This window comes from Piliocolobus tephrosceles, chromosome 16 (assembly GCF_002776525.5).
Source record: "Piliocolobus tephrosceles isolate RC106 chromosome 16, ASM277652v3, whole genome shotgun sequence".
Classification (NCBI taxonomy): domain Eukaryota; kingdom Metazoa; phylum Chordata; class Mammalia; order Primates; family Cercopithecidae; genus Piliocolobus; species Piliocolobus tephrosceles.
Genome location: NC_045449.1, coordinates 51208193 through 51225948, shown reverse-complemented (window position 1 = coordinate 51225948; position 17756 = coordinate 51208193). Strand labels below are relative to the sequence as shown.

The 17756-nt window shown below is 51.9% G+C and overlaps 1 protein-coding gene across 4 annotated transcripts in view; it reads right to left on the bottom strand.

The window, feature by feature from the left end:
- Positions 1 to 927: 927 nt before the first annotated feature.
- Positions 928 to 17756, bottom strand: part of ATP6V0A1 (ATPase H+ transporting V0 subunit a1) — a 64258-nt gene continuing 47429 nt past the window's right edge. For 2 of the 4 annotated variants that reach the window (XM_023204072.2, XM_023204074.2), the window contains exons 18-21: positions 16190 to 16297; positions 9577 to 9694; positions 9098 to 9269; positions 928 to 2482 (exon numbers count right to left, since the gene is read on the bottom strand). In XM_023204072.2, the coding sequence (XP_023059840.1) occupies positions 2389 to 2482; positions 9098 to 9269; positions 9577 to 9694; positions 16190 to 16297 (492 nt within the window). In that variant the 3' untranslated portion in view covers positions 928 to 2388. The remainder of the gene's footprint in view (positions 2483 to 9097; positions 9270 to 9576; positions 9695 to 16189; positions 16298 to 17756) is intronic. The other 2 variants (XM_023204073.1, XM_023204075.1) reach the window with 1 other exon arrangement.

Sequence of the window (17756 nt, the reverse complement as noted above, 5' to 3'; positions counted from 1 at the left end):
GACTCTCAATTCGAATTCACTGATTCCAAATATCTATTCTTATGAGGCCTTCCCTTCCCACTGAGCAGAAGCTGAGAGCTCCCTGACCAGAGTATCCACTGGAGACCTTACATTTGAGGAGCTGGGTGGGGTGGGCCCCTCAGGGCCGACTCCAGGGACAGGCAGCACTGTTAGGGAGGAGGAAGGGCTTTAGGCTAGGCTGGAACATGGAACGAACAGGGGGTTGTAGGGGGTTGCAGCCCCTTCACCTGTCTGGGGGCAGTGGTGGTCAGCCTAACCAGGTCACATTCCGGGCCGCCCCTGCCCTGGAGGCCCCTGGAGGGAGGAGTGAAGAGGGAGGGCACCGAGAATGCAATGCCTCACTAGGCAGTGGGGAGGGGGCCTCGTGCCCAGCTTGCCGCCCTGGACGGTCTGCCTGCTGTCCATCCTGCCGCCTACCAATCCCAGCACCTCACATTCCCCAGCTGCCCTGAGGAATTTGTGTGGAGCCTCCACTTACACTAAGGCCAGGGGTGTCAGGGCTCAAAATAGCCAGGCCACTGGGCCCTGGAGGGCACACTTGGAGAACAGGGAGAGGCGGGTGGGGAGATACCCAGTGCCCCTCTACCCCCTTGCTGTCTGGATGTGCAATGAGTGAAGGGGAGATGAAGATGGGCCGCCCAGTCCCCTCCTCCCATAGGTAGTGTCTGCAGAGCTGACTTGGATCCTGTGAGTGGGAAGGTGCCTGGGAAACTTGGAACAAGGTGAGAATTTCCCAAACCAACTGCCCAGCCAGGCCCACTGCAGCTGTGGCCTTTGACACAAGGAAAAGCAGCAACGCTGCAGGAGGGAGGTGAAGGTTGGGGGTCTAAAGGGGCTCAAGACGGCTGAGCCTGGAGCGACACGGGCTGTGGGCACAGTGACGGGCACAGTGACAGGCAGCTTCTCTGGGGGAGTCAAACATACTTTATTCAACATAGGAATGTCTGAACAGGAGGGCCTTGGGCAGGGTTCCCTGAACTATGCTTCAAACCCCACTGGAAACAGAGCAAAGATCATCACAAAAACCCAGGACACCAGGGCGGGGGGCTGCACAAGGTCGGGTCAGGTCACAGTGGACAAGCACACAGTGGCCCCGCCCAGGGCCAGCCCAGCCTGAGAGGGGATGAGGGCTCCAGGCAGCTCACTCAGAAAAGCCAGGGTGGGAGGAGGACACCAGCCTGGCCCACTCAGGGAATTCTTTCTCCCACTGAAAGCAGTGGGGATTAACTTAGCTGGGGCTGCCACACCAGCACATGGTTACAAGGTTCGGGGTGACGGGGAGGAAGCCCCTTGGCAGGGCTGTGCAGCCCTCACAGCCACATGCACGGAAGCCCTGTCAGTGGCCTCCAAACAGCAAACCATCAGTGACACTGACCTTCCCTGCCCAGGACACCCCTCCTGAGACCTGGGGCCAGTGTGGTGAGGAGGGGGCACTGGGGGGCAGAGCCAGGCAGGCAGAACCAAGAGGTCCCCAGTCCCACACTGAAGACACCATGATTGTGGGTGGGGAAGATCTCAGGGTCTCCACCAGGGAAGAGCATCAGTCTGCACCCTTGGCCTGAGGGTGTGCTTGTGGGCAGGGCCCATGCAAGGCCTGGGAAGAAGCCAACCCTGGGGGAGGGAAGCCCTGTGCACTGCGGAGCAGCCAAGGCCTCTGTTCCAAGCACTCCCGGCTGTGCTATGTAGTGCAGAACGTGAACGGGGAGAGAGGAGAAGGTGGGAGCGCAGGGTGGGGTCAGGGAGATAGATATCCTATGACCCCTGGGGGTGACAGGGAGAAGCCACTCATGATGACCTAGTTGGGTCCAGCTGAATGCCTGATTAACAAGCACGAGAAGGGGGTGGGCAAAGGACGCAAATATCACCTTCCTGGACCCACCCCCTGCTAACCCAAGAGTGGGACATGTTACCAGTGTCCCCTTCTAGGGGAGAGCCTGTATTGCTTCCCCCCACTACTCCTGCTAGAAACTACAGTGGCAGATGCAGGGAACTCAAAGTCTAGATATGAATGTCATGGGTGCTCCTTCCATCGACAATGCACGGGGAAGATGAACGGACTTTGGGATGGCATGGGAATGCAGACTGGCTCACCACCAGGAGGCGGAAAGGGCTGTCTGGATGGATGGAAGCTAAGAGGGCAAGGTTGGTGCCCAGTGGGTACAAGTGACTGCAAGAAAATCACTACACTACACACAAAGCTAGGGGTGATGGGAGGCCCAGGGAGGACTATTCTATCTAAATGACTCACAGACAGGTGCCACGAATGAGCTGGTGCCCACAGCTCACAACCACAGGCAGAGAAGCACAGCTGATCACTGTGGAGGAAGGCGGGGAGGGCAGCACGGGGCACACGGCCCTCACAGGGGCTCACTCTTCCAACTTCCCTTCCCGAATATGCTCGAAGGAGAAGGGTAGGAACTTGAAACCGGTCCCGCTGTAGAATTTATTCTGGAACTCAACCCTGGAGAAAGAGAAGAACGCTATCATTCAATAGAAACTTTGTGAAACTTTCTGGGACTTCACAGTTGGGCCAGAAAGATGCCCCGTGCCCACCTCGCCCCAAGCCTCCCTTCCCCGGGGGAGCTGGAGAAAGCCCAGAGTGCAGAGATCCCACTTTTAAGGCCTGGGACTCGCCTCAGCAAGAGTTCGATGTACGGAGGAAGGGATGTGCCCTCAGTTCCCAGTCTTGCTCTGTCCTGCCAAGCAGTGTGTGTTTATGCACAGCTCTCTGTAGAGAGGCATGTGCAAAAAAAGTTCAGTTAGCTTGAGCCTAACATTGTTCATGACGAAGTGGCCCCCAACGCCCCCTCCTGGCAGGGGATCCCACAGCCCACCTCTAAGGGAAGCCCCCTCCGGGGACCCTGGGCACGCACCTCTGTTTGCTTGTTATTTTTCCTGGGGGAGCTAGAAGGGCGAGCTTGGAGTGAATGTTGAAGGCTTTCCATTTAAGGAAGGAAATTCCCAGGAAAGAGGGGGAGTTAGGAGGGGAAGTCTTCTCAAAGCAATGGCAAAAATACTCTCCAACCACAAAAACATCTCAGAAAGAATTCTTCTCTTGGGGACTAAAAAAAAGCCTGAGCTCCCTTCCCAGCAGTTCCACATCCATGCCTGATAGTCTCTGTGGGGCCCTTTCACTCTCAGGGAGGGCGGGAGGAAGACTGTCCCACAGCAGAGCTGGGCTGCTTGGCTGTGCTTCCTCCTACAAACTCACCCTGGACAGCTGCCCAGCAACCAAACCACACCAAATAAGGGCAGAAAAATGCATGATTCAGAGAATAAAAAGGCCAAGGAGAGCTGCCCTGAGGAATAGTTTCCACATGGTGCTGTGTGACCCTGGAGGCACCGGAGCCCCTGTAAGAACAGGCAGGGGTGGGGCTGTGGCAGGCTCCAGGTGACAGGTCATGTGCAGGGTGAGGGCTTTGAGGCGCTTTAAAGCTTCAGGAACCCTCAAGTTCCCTAACTCAGTCTTTACAAACAGAGCTTCCTCCCTCCAAGCCAAGAAGCAGGAATTAAGAGAACAGGGGCTGGGAGGTAGCTGGGGACCAAAGGTTACAGACAGTTTGCCAGTGGCATTGGGAGTTCCTCAGAGGCCCTTCACTGGGGTGCAGGCTGAGGAGCACCCCCTTGGAGAAGACACAACAGAATTTTCTGAGTGGGAGTAAAAGCAGTCGGCTTTCTCCCACACATCCCCACATTCCACAGGGGTGAGTCAAGGTTTTCCAGGAAAAACAGGACTCAGGACGGGGAGGACACAGAGCTTCCAACTGACGTTAGCTCAGGAGTCCTGCCAGAGCAATTCCAAACCAGGACCTGGATTCACCCATGTCCCAACACCACACCAAAACGACTTCTCCAAGTTCCAGTTACTGAGACCACCTCTGAGAGAATGCAGTGGGGCCTAGCGGTAGGTTCCTGCTTCTCACCCACTTGTGTTAGGTTTGAATTCTTCATATTTAATAGACTGTGTTCCCATGTGGCAAGGGTTATTTCAGAACAGCTGAAAAGAGATTTACATGTCCCCTTTTCATTCAACAATACACAGCCAGAGAGTGCACAAGTCACCTGAGGGTCCCAGGCCATTACCTAGGAGTGAATATCAGCCTTGGTAGGGTATGCTGACCCCCAAATCCAGTGAGATGTACAGAACTCTGACCCCGCCCCCTGCCTGGGAATCACAAAACCATTCTAATCTCCAAACTGGTCAAATGCAGCAGCAGCTTTGTTCTCAGATGCCTGTGGGGGCACCACCCTTTTCTTGGCACCCCTCCAGTCACCTTATCTACCCATGGGGCCCAGCAAGGAGGAAGAGGGATATATGCCTGGGAGGGGCACATCAATTGTACTGTGTGAGGAGACAGGTGGCCTCCCCGACATACTGCCCAATACTGCCCCTCCCACCAGCTGCTGCTTTAGAGACTTAGAGTGGCCAGAACTGGGACATCTCAGGTCTATCTTGAGGTCAGCCTGATTTTACCTCCTTCACCCTTCACCCTTTTACACCCTTCCCTGGCCACCCTCACCCCAACCACCCAGTACAAAGCTGGAAAGCAATTTCCCTGCCAGTCTCCCCACCCTCTCCTGCTGAACTGCGGAAAGGTGTGCTTCTTGAGAAAGTACAAACATGAAGTTCCCTGGGGCAAGGAGGGCCCCATCTGCCATCCTAGGTTCTTCTTTGTTTTTGGGCCTCTCCACTGCTCTGCTCAGGGAGACTCCAAGGTCTCGCCATGCCCCAAGCCACTGAAATGCACCTCTAGAATTCAACAGCTGTGAGGAGAGCCTCAGGAAACCAGATGAGTGTCTCTATCATCTCTTCCAGCTCCAGCACTTGGCAAAGGCCACCTGGTGACTCAGAGAGATTAACTGGGACCAAAAGACTTCATTCCTGCCACGTAACAGGAACTCTTGCTTCCTCGAGTGGGTGAAGGAGGAAGGAGTCTTGGGGCCACTTCCCTTTCCTGGTGGGGGCTGTGACTGAGGGCAGGCAGTTTGGAAATACAATTCTGGGCTGAGCTGTTTATCTAGCCCATTCTGCCACTCTCTGTGCAGCTCAGGGCCTAGAGCACACATCCGTCCGATAGCCTGAATATCAGGGCAATGAGGGCAGCCTGGAACTACATTTTAAGAGTTCTGAGTTCTCCTGGGCAGCCATTCCCTCAACTGCTCCATGCTGTCATGCCGTGGCAACACTGCATTCCTATCAAGTAGTTGGTCCCCGATTCTGTCCCTTTAATCACCACCCAATCTGTGAGTATACAGGTGGGTGTACATCTATGTGTATGTGGAATTCGCTAGGTAAGGAGAGACCAGGTTCCTTGGAAGGTAGGCCCTGGGGCAACCTTCCAAACATACAAAACTGATTTGTATGTTCTGCATACAAATCAGTTTGATGTTTACAGTGATAACTACAATCAAATCCCTGTCTCATGCCTTCTCTGAAGAAGAAAAGATGTCTAATTACGGTAGGTAAGAAGCCAAGCACCCTTCATGTGGCAGGAGGGAGGAAAAGGGAGAGAAAACTCAGGAGACAGAATTAGCCGCTTAATACCTTTACCTGCTCACTGTTTTCAAACACATCACCCCCCTTCCTATGACGCTGCATGAATCTCACACTAGTGGTTTATATGCTATCGAATCAAATGTTTTTCTCATTGTCCCCACTGAAGAGACCCAGAGCTTGTATAATGGGGCAGCCCTTGAATCAGAAAACAGCAGGGATAAAGTGGGAAATATAAAGATGCCTAGGCTGGATGCCAGGAAGAATAGCAGCACCATCCCTACAGCTGGTTCAGCAGCCCTAGAGACTCCATCCACCCTGGTAAGTGGGCCACAGCTCAGAATGCCTCCTGCAGTCCTGGGCCACAGGGAAGATCCAGGCATCCTGGACGCACAGCTGCATTGTGCCAGGAGGCGGCGCACAACCACCAACTTCATTCACTCCTGTTTTAGTGGTGGGGGAGGCGCCCCACTCATGTCACAGGGACAGCCCTCCAAAGACGAGATTCTGGAAGCTGCACAAAGGAGGTTTGCACTGTTTATTCCTCTGCTACCCAATACTCCTATTGCCAAAATAAATACGACATATACGGGGAGGCTGTTCCTTGCAAACAGCACCTGAGGACATTCTGATGGTATCCCTCTGCCTCCTGTGGGGTCTCCTCTCATTCTGGACAGGTTAAAAGCAGTTTCTTTATGGGGCACCCCAGGCAGACACCCTCTCTCCAGGGCATCCCACTTTTTTTTTTTTCAGACGGAGTCTTGGTCTGTCGCCCAGACTGGAGTGCAGTGGCGCAATCTCGGCTCACTGCAACCTCCATCTCCTGGGTTCAAGCGATTCTCCTGCCTCAGCCTCCCAAATAGCTGGGATTACAGGCACCCACCACTACGCCCAGCATTTTTAGTAGAGATGGGGTTTCGCCACATTGGCCAGGCTGGTCTCGAACTCCTGATCTCAGGTGATCCGCCTGCCTTGGCCTCCCCAAATGCTGGGATTACAGGTGTGAGCCACGGTACCCAGCAAGGGCATCCCACTTTTAAGCAGAGCAGCCACGACCCATCCTGGAGCACCTGCTTTTGCTGTGGCAGCACTTGGTGTGTGCATTACTTCCTGCTTGCTCACAGTAACCTTGGCAGTGGATGTTCTGCTCAGGTCCCCTCCCTGCTGTGACAGAGCTGGAATTCCAACCCAGGTCACCCGATTCGGAAGCCTGCTGTCCTGTCACTCATCACTTCAGTTCAGGGGGACATGGGAAGACACGGGGAGGCCACAGGTGAGCCTGAGGAGGAAGCGATCCTCTGGCAACAAAACCAGGCTCAGGCCCAGGCGACCTTGCTCTGCAACAGTGCCTTGCTCCCGCCCTGCCCAGGAAGGAGATGACTGGCTACCCATGTGGGCTGGAATCAGGGTGAGGTGGTCACTATTCCCTCAAACCCAGGGCTCAAGGGACAGGAGTGAAAAGAAAAGGAAGGAGACCAAGGGGCAAGAAAAAGTGAATCCTCAGAGGTTTCTCGTGCACTGAGGAGGGCTGAGGAAGTGTGCTTGGGTGAGGGGGGTCGGCTGATAAGCTGAGAATAGGGGGGCCAGCCAGATGAGCTGGGTGAGGAGGAGGGAGGCCAGATGGAAGAGAGCCAGGCCAGAGGAAGCTACATCTACTGACACAGCAGGGTTTCTGAAGAAGAGTGCACCCCAGCCACGTCTTGCCCTTCCATGCCTCACTCTCCGCCCATCACTCAGAAAAACCCACAGCTGAATCTTTGAGGCGGCTCAGGGGTCACCCAGCCATGAGAAAATCAAAGATAAAGGGGAGTGGGGAAGGAGTTTCTCAGGTTCAGATGCTGGATTTTCTTCAGGTTTGGAGAACGAAGAGAACATTCATAGTCTTCTTCTGGCCTTGGGCTCATGAACACAGAACATCCCATCCAGGGGCCTCTAAGGCACACCAGTGAGTCAGACCCCTATGCTTGTAAAACAGGAGGAGTGTGTGAGTGCTTCTCTGGGGAGAGGGGCCAGAACTTCCAGAGACACTGGGGTTTTGAGACCCCAAAAAAGAGAATCACAACATAAAGGAGGAAATAGAGACCCAAAGAAGTGGAGTCTGAGGTGGAACAGCCAGAGAAAATACAGACTGCCCCAGTTTTTAGTATAAGCATGTCCCATGCACATTTGGGAAATACTCACACTGAAAAAATTATTTGTTGTTTATGTGAAATACACACTGTATTTTTTCTTTTTTGAGACAGAGTCTTGCTTTGTTGCCCAGGCTGGAATGCAGTGGCAGAATCTTGGCTCACTGCAACCTCCACCTCCTGGGTTTAAGCAGTTCTCCTGCCTCAGCCTCCCAAGTAGTTGGGATTACAGGCATGTGCTACCACACCTGGTTAACTTTTGCATTTTTAGTACAGATGGGGTTGCACCATGCTGGCAAGGCTGGTCTCGAATTCCCGACCTCCTCCTGACCTCAAATCACCTCCTGAGGCAGGTGATTCACCTGCCTTAGCCTCCCAAAGTGCTGGGATTACAGGCGTGACCCACCACGCCCGGCCACACTGTATTTTTATGTGCTAAATCTGGCAACCCTGGTTTGAGGTGGTCACAGCCCAGACTACACCCCCGCTCTCCCAGTCCCAGAGGCTGAACTCATGCTCTCTCCACACAGAGCCATTAGGAGTCCATTAAAGAAAACAAAAAGGCAGGGCGCGGTGGCTCAAGCCTGTAATCCCAGCACTTTGGGAGGCCGAGACGGGCGGATCACGAGGTCAGGAGATCAAGACCATCCTGGCTAACACGGTGAAACCCCGTCTCTACTAAAAAATACAAAAAAACTAGCAGGGCGAGGTGGCGGGCGCCTGTAGTCCCAGCTACTCGGGAGGCTGAGGCAGGAGAATGGCGTAAACCCGGGAGGCGGAGCTTGTAGTGAGCTGAGATCCGGCCACTGCACTCCAGCCTGGGTGACAGAGTGAGACTCTGTCTCAAAAAAAAAAAAAAAAGAAAAGAAAACAAAAAGAACCACCCCAAACCTGCCCTTCTGAAGAAGCTTTGTGAGTGTACCAACCTCCACCCTATAGAGCCAGGAATCCCCCCAGCCCACAATGGAGCTGCCAAGTGTCCAACTCAAAGACCCCTGGCACAATGACAGAACAGAGGGCAAAGCTGGGGTGCAGTGTGCTCTAGCCTTTCCTGCACTTAACATCCATTCCAGAGCTGCTTCCACTGTTCTAAAGACAGAAGAGTTACACACCAGAGAGAAAACCAGAAACCCTACGACCCCAGAAGCCCCTCTAAGCCAAAATCAGGAGCACTGGGGACAGTTAAAGGCAGAGAGCGGGACCTGACACCATTCACCAGGGACCTCTCCCTAGAGTCTAGGGAAGGCTGAGCTGTGCTTTCCTGTGATCATTTTCTGAAACTCAGTGGCAAAGCTGGTGCTGGGGTGCTGGGGTGTCCTGAGGTAAAGCTAGTGCAGGGCCGGCTCATGTTTCCTGCACAGAGCTGCAGGGCTGTGTTGGGAGAAAAGCTGCCCTCTCACCACAGCTAAGGACACATCCACCCCCATGCCCACCCTGCCCCACTGCCCCTCACCAGTGTAAGCGCAGTGCATGGAGAAAGGCCGAGAGGCCCTCCATGATCAGGAGGATGGCCACGGTCAGGGTGGCAAAGGCAGCAAAGATGAAGAACAGCGCCAAACCTCCTGCCAGGCTCTTCACGCTCAGGCCGATGTGGATCACCATGGTCCAAAGCACCTCAGACAGCTCTGGGGAATGGGAGACACGAAATCCAGTGCAGTTTGGCAAGAGGCAGCTGTAGGCACGAATTTTGCTCTGCCGTCCCCCCACTAGGGTTCCCTAGACCCTGGCTTCCCACTGCCTTAGTGGGACCACCATGCAGAGCTAACCTGGCAAAAGTGCCGAGCCTCCTGTCTGTACTCATTCTCCTTGCGTTCAGGAACCTGAATAATTCCAGAACCTTCATGTAATTTCCATTCTACTTAAGCCCCCCAACTGAAAGTACGACCACAGAGGGGGAAACTAGAGTTCCGGAGCCTGGAGAGGGGTACTCACGCGCATGAGCAAGGCTGAGGGCCCAGAGCCGCAAGTAGGAGGCAGTGTTGGAGATGCAGCCCAGGCAGTACTCGATGGTGTGGATGGCCTGGTGGACCATGGTGTCCCCAAAGTCAAACTGTCGTGGGAGGAAACCAGAGAGAAAATATAAGGCTAGGAGGGGAATGTGCAGGCATTCTGAGTTGTGGCTACTTGGCGCTTTGAACCTGGGCCAGGGCAGGGGACTGCACTTCCCACGGTTGGCACCTCAACTTTGGAGCGCCCAGAAGCACCCAGTGTTGAACTCAGGTGGTGATTTCGGCAATGCCTTCCCCAAAAATCCCGCCTGGCTTAGCCTCACCTGGGACACCTCCACTCCCCTCAATACACTACATTTTCATTAACTACATCTTAGTAAGATTCTTCTCGACACATTTGTTTTTCTCCCTCTGGGGTTTGTGCTCAAGAGGGGAGTGTGTGCTGAGTTGAGACACTGCTGGGAAAGTGACTGTCTGGGTCTGGGACCCTAAGGACCTGCAGGAGGGCAGGAAGGGATTTTCCCCAGACTGCGCTTCAGGAGATGGGCTCTCAATCTGGACACTGTCCTGAAAAGACTAGGCCTCTACAGCCACTTTACTTACTCTTTGTATAGCCTTTAGGGAGCAAGATAACCTTTTTCTTTTGTGACGTCTAAAGAGATTACATGGTGAATTTTTTTTCCCTACATGATTTCACCACCACGCACAGGGAAATCCTGACGGAGTTTATGAATTTCCACATGGGTTAAGGCCAAACAGCATATCTGTTTGGGTTAAGGCCAAATAGCACATCTCCAGTTTGTTTGTTTTCATTTTCCTCAAGCTCCCTTTGTCCCAGTTTTCCTTTCAACACCAAGAATTATTTCCAGAATAAAGGAATGGGCTGGAAAATGGAAGCCCCAGGTACTTTCCCTGGGCCTCTCACTCTGTCAGGCTGACCAAAGACCAGGAGGCACTCCCTTACGGGGCTTCCCCCACAGAGCCCAGACCAGAATCTTCTGAGCTTTCAGACACTCCTGAGGGCTCAGTGGCCTCCCATCGGCCCCTGCCCTCAGATCAGGGTCTATTTTTCGCAGCAGTTCCTTTCAAAACCCACATGATTCCACTCCCAAAGGACACCAGAAATGCCTTGGGAAATCACTGAGAACATGGGGATGGGAGAAAGTGGCTCAGCTGGTAAAGCCACAACAGCCCAGGCCACAGGGGTGCAGCCAGCATGAAGGGGGCTGGCTCTACCATGCCATCTCTGGGCAAACGTCTGCTTTTCCCTCACCTCTGTCGACACCTAGTCTATTTCTGCGCTTTTCTTCTGGAACAGGCTCTTCAAGTGTCCTTACTTACCCTGAAAACTAGGGTAATCCTAGTTCCCTGAGTTCTCTAAATCGTAACACCGTGGTTAAGAGCTCTTTCCTACCACTGCTGGTTGCCGCCACAGGGCCTGCATCGAAAGGAAGATGTCCATGGCTCCCAGGAGTGCTGATCTCTACTCCTGTGGGCCAGGGGGGCAGTGACCACTGGGCTCCCTTACAGCCAACCCCTTCAGTGTTTTCATTCCACCTCAAGTTTCTCCCACTGAAAAAAGTGCAGGACAGGAGAGAAGCCTCGCTTCCAGGCCTTACCCTTGCCTTCTCTCCTTCATTCCCAGCTTCCTGCAGGCATTCTCAGGAGAGGCAAGGACTGGGTGAGAAATCCAGCCTAGCACTTACGAGTCTGCCACTCAGCACACTCCCAGTATCAATCAGCCATGACCGACCATGAATCGCTGCAGAGTCCCTGTCCACATTCTCTGTCTCAGTTTCCTCTCTGCCCAGCCAGTCGTCACCCTACTGCACCCTGGCTTCCACTTTCACTCCTCCACAAAATGCCTCTACTTAGTAAGGTCACCCTGACCTCCCAGTTGTTACATCTTTTTTTTTTTTTTGAGATGGAGTTTCACTGTTCGCCCAGGCTAGAGTGTAGTGGCGTGATCTCAGCTCACTGCAACCTCTGCCTCCCGGGTTCAAGCAATTCTCCTGCCTCAGCCTCCTTAGTAGCTAAGATTATAGGCGCACACCACCACACCCGGCTGATTTTTGTACTTTTAGTAGAGATGGGGTTTCACCATGTTGGCCAGGCTGGTCTCAAACTCCCGACCTCAAGTGATCCACCCACCTTGGCCTCCCAAAGTGCTGGGACTACAGGTGTGAGCTACCACACCCGGCCCAGTTGTTAAAGTTAACAGACGTTCTGTGTCCTTGTCCATGCTCTTGCAGTATCTGTCACTATGGCCTCTTCCTCCTTCTTGAAATACCTGCCTCCCCTTGGTTTTCCTCCTACTTCTCTGGACAGTTCTTTTTAGTCTCCATCGAGGTTCTTCTTTTTTTTTTTTTTCCTTTTTTGAGACAGGAGTGCAGTGGCATGATCTCAGCTCACCGCAACCTCTGCCTCCCAGGAGAATCAAGTGATTCTCTTCCCTCAGCCTCCCAAATAGCTGGGATTACAGATGCACGCCACTACCGCCCAGCTAATTTATGTATTTTTAGTAGAGATGGGTTTCACCATGTTAGCCAGCTGGTCTCAAACTCCTGGGCTCAATCTGCCCACCTCGGCCTCCCAAAGTGCTGGAATTACAGGTGTGAGCCACTGCACCTGGCCAAGGTTCTTCCTTAAGTGCCGATGTTCTCTGGAGTTTCAGCCTCAGCCCTTGCATCTTTCTGGTGGGATTGCTACTCAGGGCTTCAAGGGTCACCCCTAGAAGTGACTCCCAAATGGATCTCACTATCTCTGCCTTGCTTGTGTCCAGCCAGCTGTACTCCTCCTCCTGGGGAACCACAGGCTCTCCATGCTCAACACAGTAACTGCTCTCCTCTGCCCCCATGGAGATCAACTTCTATTCCATCTCCCATGTCCAGCAGACTAGACAGCCTGGGAGTCCATCTCGAATCTTCTCTTGCTCCTTACCTTTATTAGGGCACTGGGACCTATAGCTTTTTTTCTTTTCTTTTTTTTCGAGACGGAGTCTCGCTCTGTCACCCAGGCTGGAGTACAGTAGCGCGATCTCAGCTCACTGCAAGCTCCGCCTCCTGGGTTCATGCCATTCTCCTGCCTCAGCCTCCCAAGTAGCTGGTACTATAGGCGCCCGCCACCACACCCGGCTAATTTTTTGTATTTTTAGTAGAGACGGGATTTCACCATGTTAACCAGGATGGTCTCGATCTCCTGACCTCGTGATCCTCCCGCCTCGGCCTCCCAAAGTGCTGGGATTACAGGCATGAGCCACTGTGCCTGGCCTTGGGACCTACAGCTTTCACTTCTTTAATATCTCATATTGGTTCCTTCCTTTCCAACTCGTCCTACAAACACCTTACTTCACTTCAGGCTTTCTGTTCTGTCCTGAATGACATCAAACGATGTGCAGTCCATGCCTCCTCACCTTGCCCCTCCCCAACCCAATATACCCTACAACATGGTCACTGAGGGTATTTCCTCAATGCACCATGGCTGTGTCACCACCAGCTTCACCACCCTCTCTTGGATGGCTCCTTGTTGTCCAAATGAGGCAAAAACTACTATGGCTGGTTTCTGCCAACCTCCAGTCTCACCTGTCCCCAGTTCCCCACCCCTGCCTCTGCTCCAGCCAAGCTGAATACTTGCTAGTCCCCAACATGTGATGGGCCTGCAGGTCTTTTGCCTGTGAAGCTGCATATGCTGGTGGTCTGCACTGCTCCTCTACAGGGCCTCCTGCTTGACCAGAGTAAGATAACTTCCTTAGGGAGTCCTTTCAGGGTCTCCTTTTCCACCCTCACCCCAGTGTTCGTCACCTGCCCTCTTTCTGTGCTCCCATAGCATCTGGGGCACACTTCTATCACAGCACCTGTCATCCAGACTGTCTCCCCACTTTGGGAGGTCTCTGAAGGCAAGCTCTATGTTCTTCTCTGTTTCTGTAGCACTATACATAGTGCTGGACACATGGAGGTGAGAGAATGCACGGAGGTGTGGGATGAATGCCCCTGGTGAGGAGACAGTGGGGAGAGGTGCCGCTGACCCAAAGGCTGAGTGGTCACGGCCTTTGAAGATTTCCCAGACAACCAACTGGCCTGGCTCTGGTGTGCAGCTGGACTGAGTCCCCACTAGGGAGAGGTACTAATGCTTCCACTGGGCTGGAGCAAGGGCCTGCATGGGACAAATACATTTTCACAGCCAAGCAAAATGGGGAAGTTCCAGAAGTAGGCTGAACTTTTTTTTAGGAACCTGTTTTGTTTGAAATCATTAGATAAATGTCATGGGTATCTAAATTTGGCTATAGAGAACCAGACTGTGTATGTGCCTGATAAAGATAAAATATTTAGACTACTTGGGTAGCCAAGGGTAGCTGAATCCCTGAGTGAGCTGGGTGGCCAGGGATTGGGGGCTGAATTAGAGTCTATCTTGTTGGATGTCCAGCCTCCCGGGATATGTCTACAAACGAGAACACTGGTGCACAATAGCTGGTCAGACCATTCCGACAATGTGGGTGCGTGGCTAGGAAGACGTTTAAAAAGCAGTGTTGTTGGAGGCAGTGAGCCTGGGAAAGGGTTGGGTTCCTCACTAACATGGAGCACACCCCACCTATCCCTGCCAGGTAGCTCAGCCAGGGACTGCACAGATGAGCAGTCCAGGAACACAGACACTCTTTGATGCCAGCAAAGGAGCCTCTCTAGGCTTCAGGAAGACCAGGTCCTGCCTGTGTTTACATAGAACAGCAAAGGCTTTCCCATTCCCATCCCACTGCCCTCCTAGAGAGGACCAGAGAGTCAGGAAGGGAAGGGTACAGTTTGTGGGTCTAGGCATTTTAGAGAGAAGTGCTGGGGAAAGATGCAAACAGTGCAGCAAGGCCTTCTAAAAACCCAATTTAAAGAGTATACGTTGCTAAATAAATTACTGCTGAGCCAGAGGGCCTTCTACTCGAGATGTGGCCTGAACAGTTAGTCAACTTGCTTTCCAGTCTCTGTTATTCTCTGTTATTCTCTATGTGTGGCTGATATAATATTAACTCCTTTCACCCAGATGGATTATTTTCTTTGGGATGCATCTGGAAGGCAAAGCCTCCTTTTGAAGGCTGTCTCCCTCTCACCTGGGTCACATGGAGGTAGAGCTGACCCCGAGAAGGGTCCACCACTTCTAAGTTGAAGCATCATCAAGCTGAGGAGGGCAGCAGGAAGAGGCTGGCTCAGACAGGGAGGAAGGGTAAGCTTTGCTCACAAGCACTTGGAGGAGCAGGGAGGAAACGGCTACTCCCAGTGGCTGGGAGTAGAGCAACCACATCACAGGAGAGGAAGGCAGAGGCCAATGGGACTGAACCCCCAAGAGGAGTCACTTCAAGAATGCCAGTGCAGACATTACTTGTAGCTCCTTTCAAAGCCATTCTCTGAGGCATTAGATCAGCAAAGTGAATGAAACAAAGACAGAGGTGACTGAATGAGATGCAGTTAATGGAGATGAGCTTTTTAGAACACAGGTTCACGAACTGGTTAGAAATGGCCAGTGAAATGCAGGATGCACAGGAGTCATGTGTGTGGCCCCAGGGTGTGGCAGGGTCAGCAGAGTGATCACAAGGATGGGAAGAGAGAAGCCCAGATAAACACGAAGGCAACGCCAACTTTCATCTTACCACTTCGTCCTCGGTAGGCTTGAAAACACAAATTTACACTTAGTGGGGAGCCACGCCACACACAAGGTCACAATTTAGGAGCACAAGGCTACTGAATGCTTCTTGGGGAGGATTGTTCATGTTAAATGGGCTAGCACGTTGGAGGCAGGCCTCCTCAGCATACACACAACGCGAAATCAGCAGGAATTTAGAGCATTAAGATAGGTATTTTTAAAAGGCATCCCCAGGCCTTGTGATTTCTTTTTTAAAAAAGCATATATAGTGAAAGTGGTCAGACAGACTGAAAAGTCCAACTTGGGTCCTCAACTCCTATTTTATTTGATTTAAAAAGAATATAATGAGCAGATGAGATTTAATAGTTCAGTTCAGAGGCCTTGTGCTACGAGGGGTCAGGCAAGGAGAGTGGGCTTGGAGGTGCCATCTTAAGGAAAAGTCTAGTTTGGCCTGACTAATTCTCTCTCTCCCTGTAAAAAGTAGGCAAATGACACCAAAAAGGCTCAAACAAAATATCTGCAGCAAGAACACATGAGTGGTATAGGACTTCAAAAGTACCAGTGATTATAGCTGGTGAGTAATGCAAATGGAATGATCCTTGGAAGGGTCAATGGATGAAGAAGCTGTGCTTAGTGACCTATGTTTCAGGTCGTAAGAGTTGGGATGCTGAGGCCTGCTCTGCCTCAGGCGAGAGAGCAGTCAGTAATGGAGACCTGCGTGCAGAGCACTGCAGGCAAAATCTGGAATTCAAGACAGGAACAAAACTGCTGCAGGCTCTGGGCGCAACAGCTGGAGCTTAGGGCAGGGTCCACTGGAAAAAGCTGTGGTGCCCTAAGAGGTCCAGAAGGCAGGCTGAGTATTAATTAGTATTTTTATTTTTCAAGGAGAAGACTGGAGTGAGGCCTCTTACGGTACACAAGACTAGGGCTGACCCGAGGTGGAAGGAGAGGAAGCCCACACCACGGGATCTTACCTCGTCTGCGTCCTCTGAGTGGGTGGAGAGCTGGTCATGCTGAATAATCTCAGCATCCTCCTCTGTCGGTCCGTTGCCCACCCTGATCCCACCAAAGTTGAGAGTTCCCTACACAGATGAACAGAAAGAGTAGAATTTGCCTGGGCTTTAACATGACATTCTGTGAGGTGGGAAGGGCGATGGTTAGTAACACAAACCTCAGAAAAGCACATAGTCTAACAACAAAAACAAAACCCACTGACTGAACAGCTAAGTAAAATCAAACAACTGTTCCACCCCAACCACCACCTTCCCCAGCCCCAGACCAACCTACAGTTATCACCTTACCCTGCTTCAGAGGAAATATGCAGTTCTGTCTACTGTGCCAAGAGGCACCAGCCTCACCTGGGTCAACACTAATTGAGAATCCTCCTTGAATGAAAACCTTAATAGGAACAGATTCTCATTACAAGTACAGCTCTATCTGTAAAGCCTGCAAGGGCCTAAGCTCTTCTGGCACTAACAATTAGACTTTCTAAGAGGAAGGGGGGCCAAATGACATGGTGATTGTACCCTAGTCTGATAAGCTTTTAACAGGAGCCCAAGAATTCCAGCAACCTCTTCCAGAAATGTACCATGTCTCTGCCCAGGAACAAAGAACTTCCAAGGTCAGAGAAGGAAAAAAAAGCTTAATGTATATTCACTTGTGGCTAGAGAGTGCTGAGCTTACAAAGATGAGGAGGGGGCTCCTTTTCTTCAGCGGAGGGCTCTGGAATGTTAAAATAATTCTTCCACAGGCACGTGGGCAGACACTGACAGGGCATTTGCTTCTTCTGAGTTCACAGGCACAGTCTTTGGTAGGGTCTCCAAAAGTACAATTGTAAAGTCAACTTGATTTGAAAAAACTTGAGTTTTTCCAAACCCAAAGCAAAAAAGACTCTTTAGGAACAAAAACCAGGCAGAAATGAGTTAAGTCTCACAGATCCCAATTAGTGCTAACCTGCCACAGCATGAAAAGGAATTTAAACAACAGCCCCAGATTCACTTCGTATGGTTTCTGTCCAGACAGCCAAACAAGGCAAGAGCTCAAGGGCGGCTCTCCTGCAATCTGGTCTTCAGGCAGCAGCACGAGCAGTGTGCAGGCGGCCTGCGCAGCTGCCCTGTGCTCCTCATCCTCAGCTCTACCTCCTGGTGTGCATTTTTTGCCATGGCTCTTGTCATAGTTTAATGCCCAGCTCAGACCTAAGTGTTTGCACAAATCCTCCCTCCTACTCTAGCAGTGGTCCTTAACATGCTGGTCAGAGAACTAGCTGTGTTAGAATCACCCCAAAAGCTGCATTTTAAATAGAAATTCTCAAATACTACTCCCAGAAACTGTAAATTTAGTAGTTCTGGGGTGGGGCCCAATAAATCTGTATTTAAAAAATATGTTCCCAAGTACAAATTGTATAATCATTGTGAAGGGTTTATCAAAATTTTAAATGCATGAACCCTTTGAGATTCAGCAATCCCACTGCTGGAACATCTAGGCTTGCAAAACTTTGGAAAGGTATATGGACAAGGGGCTGGGCGTGGTGGCTCATGCCTG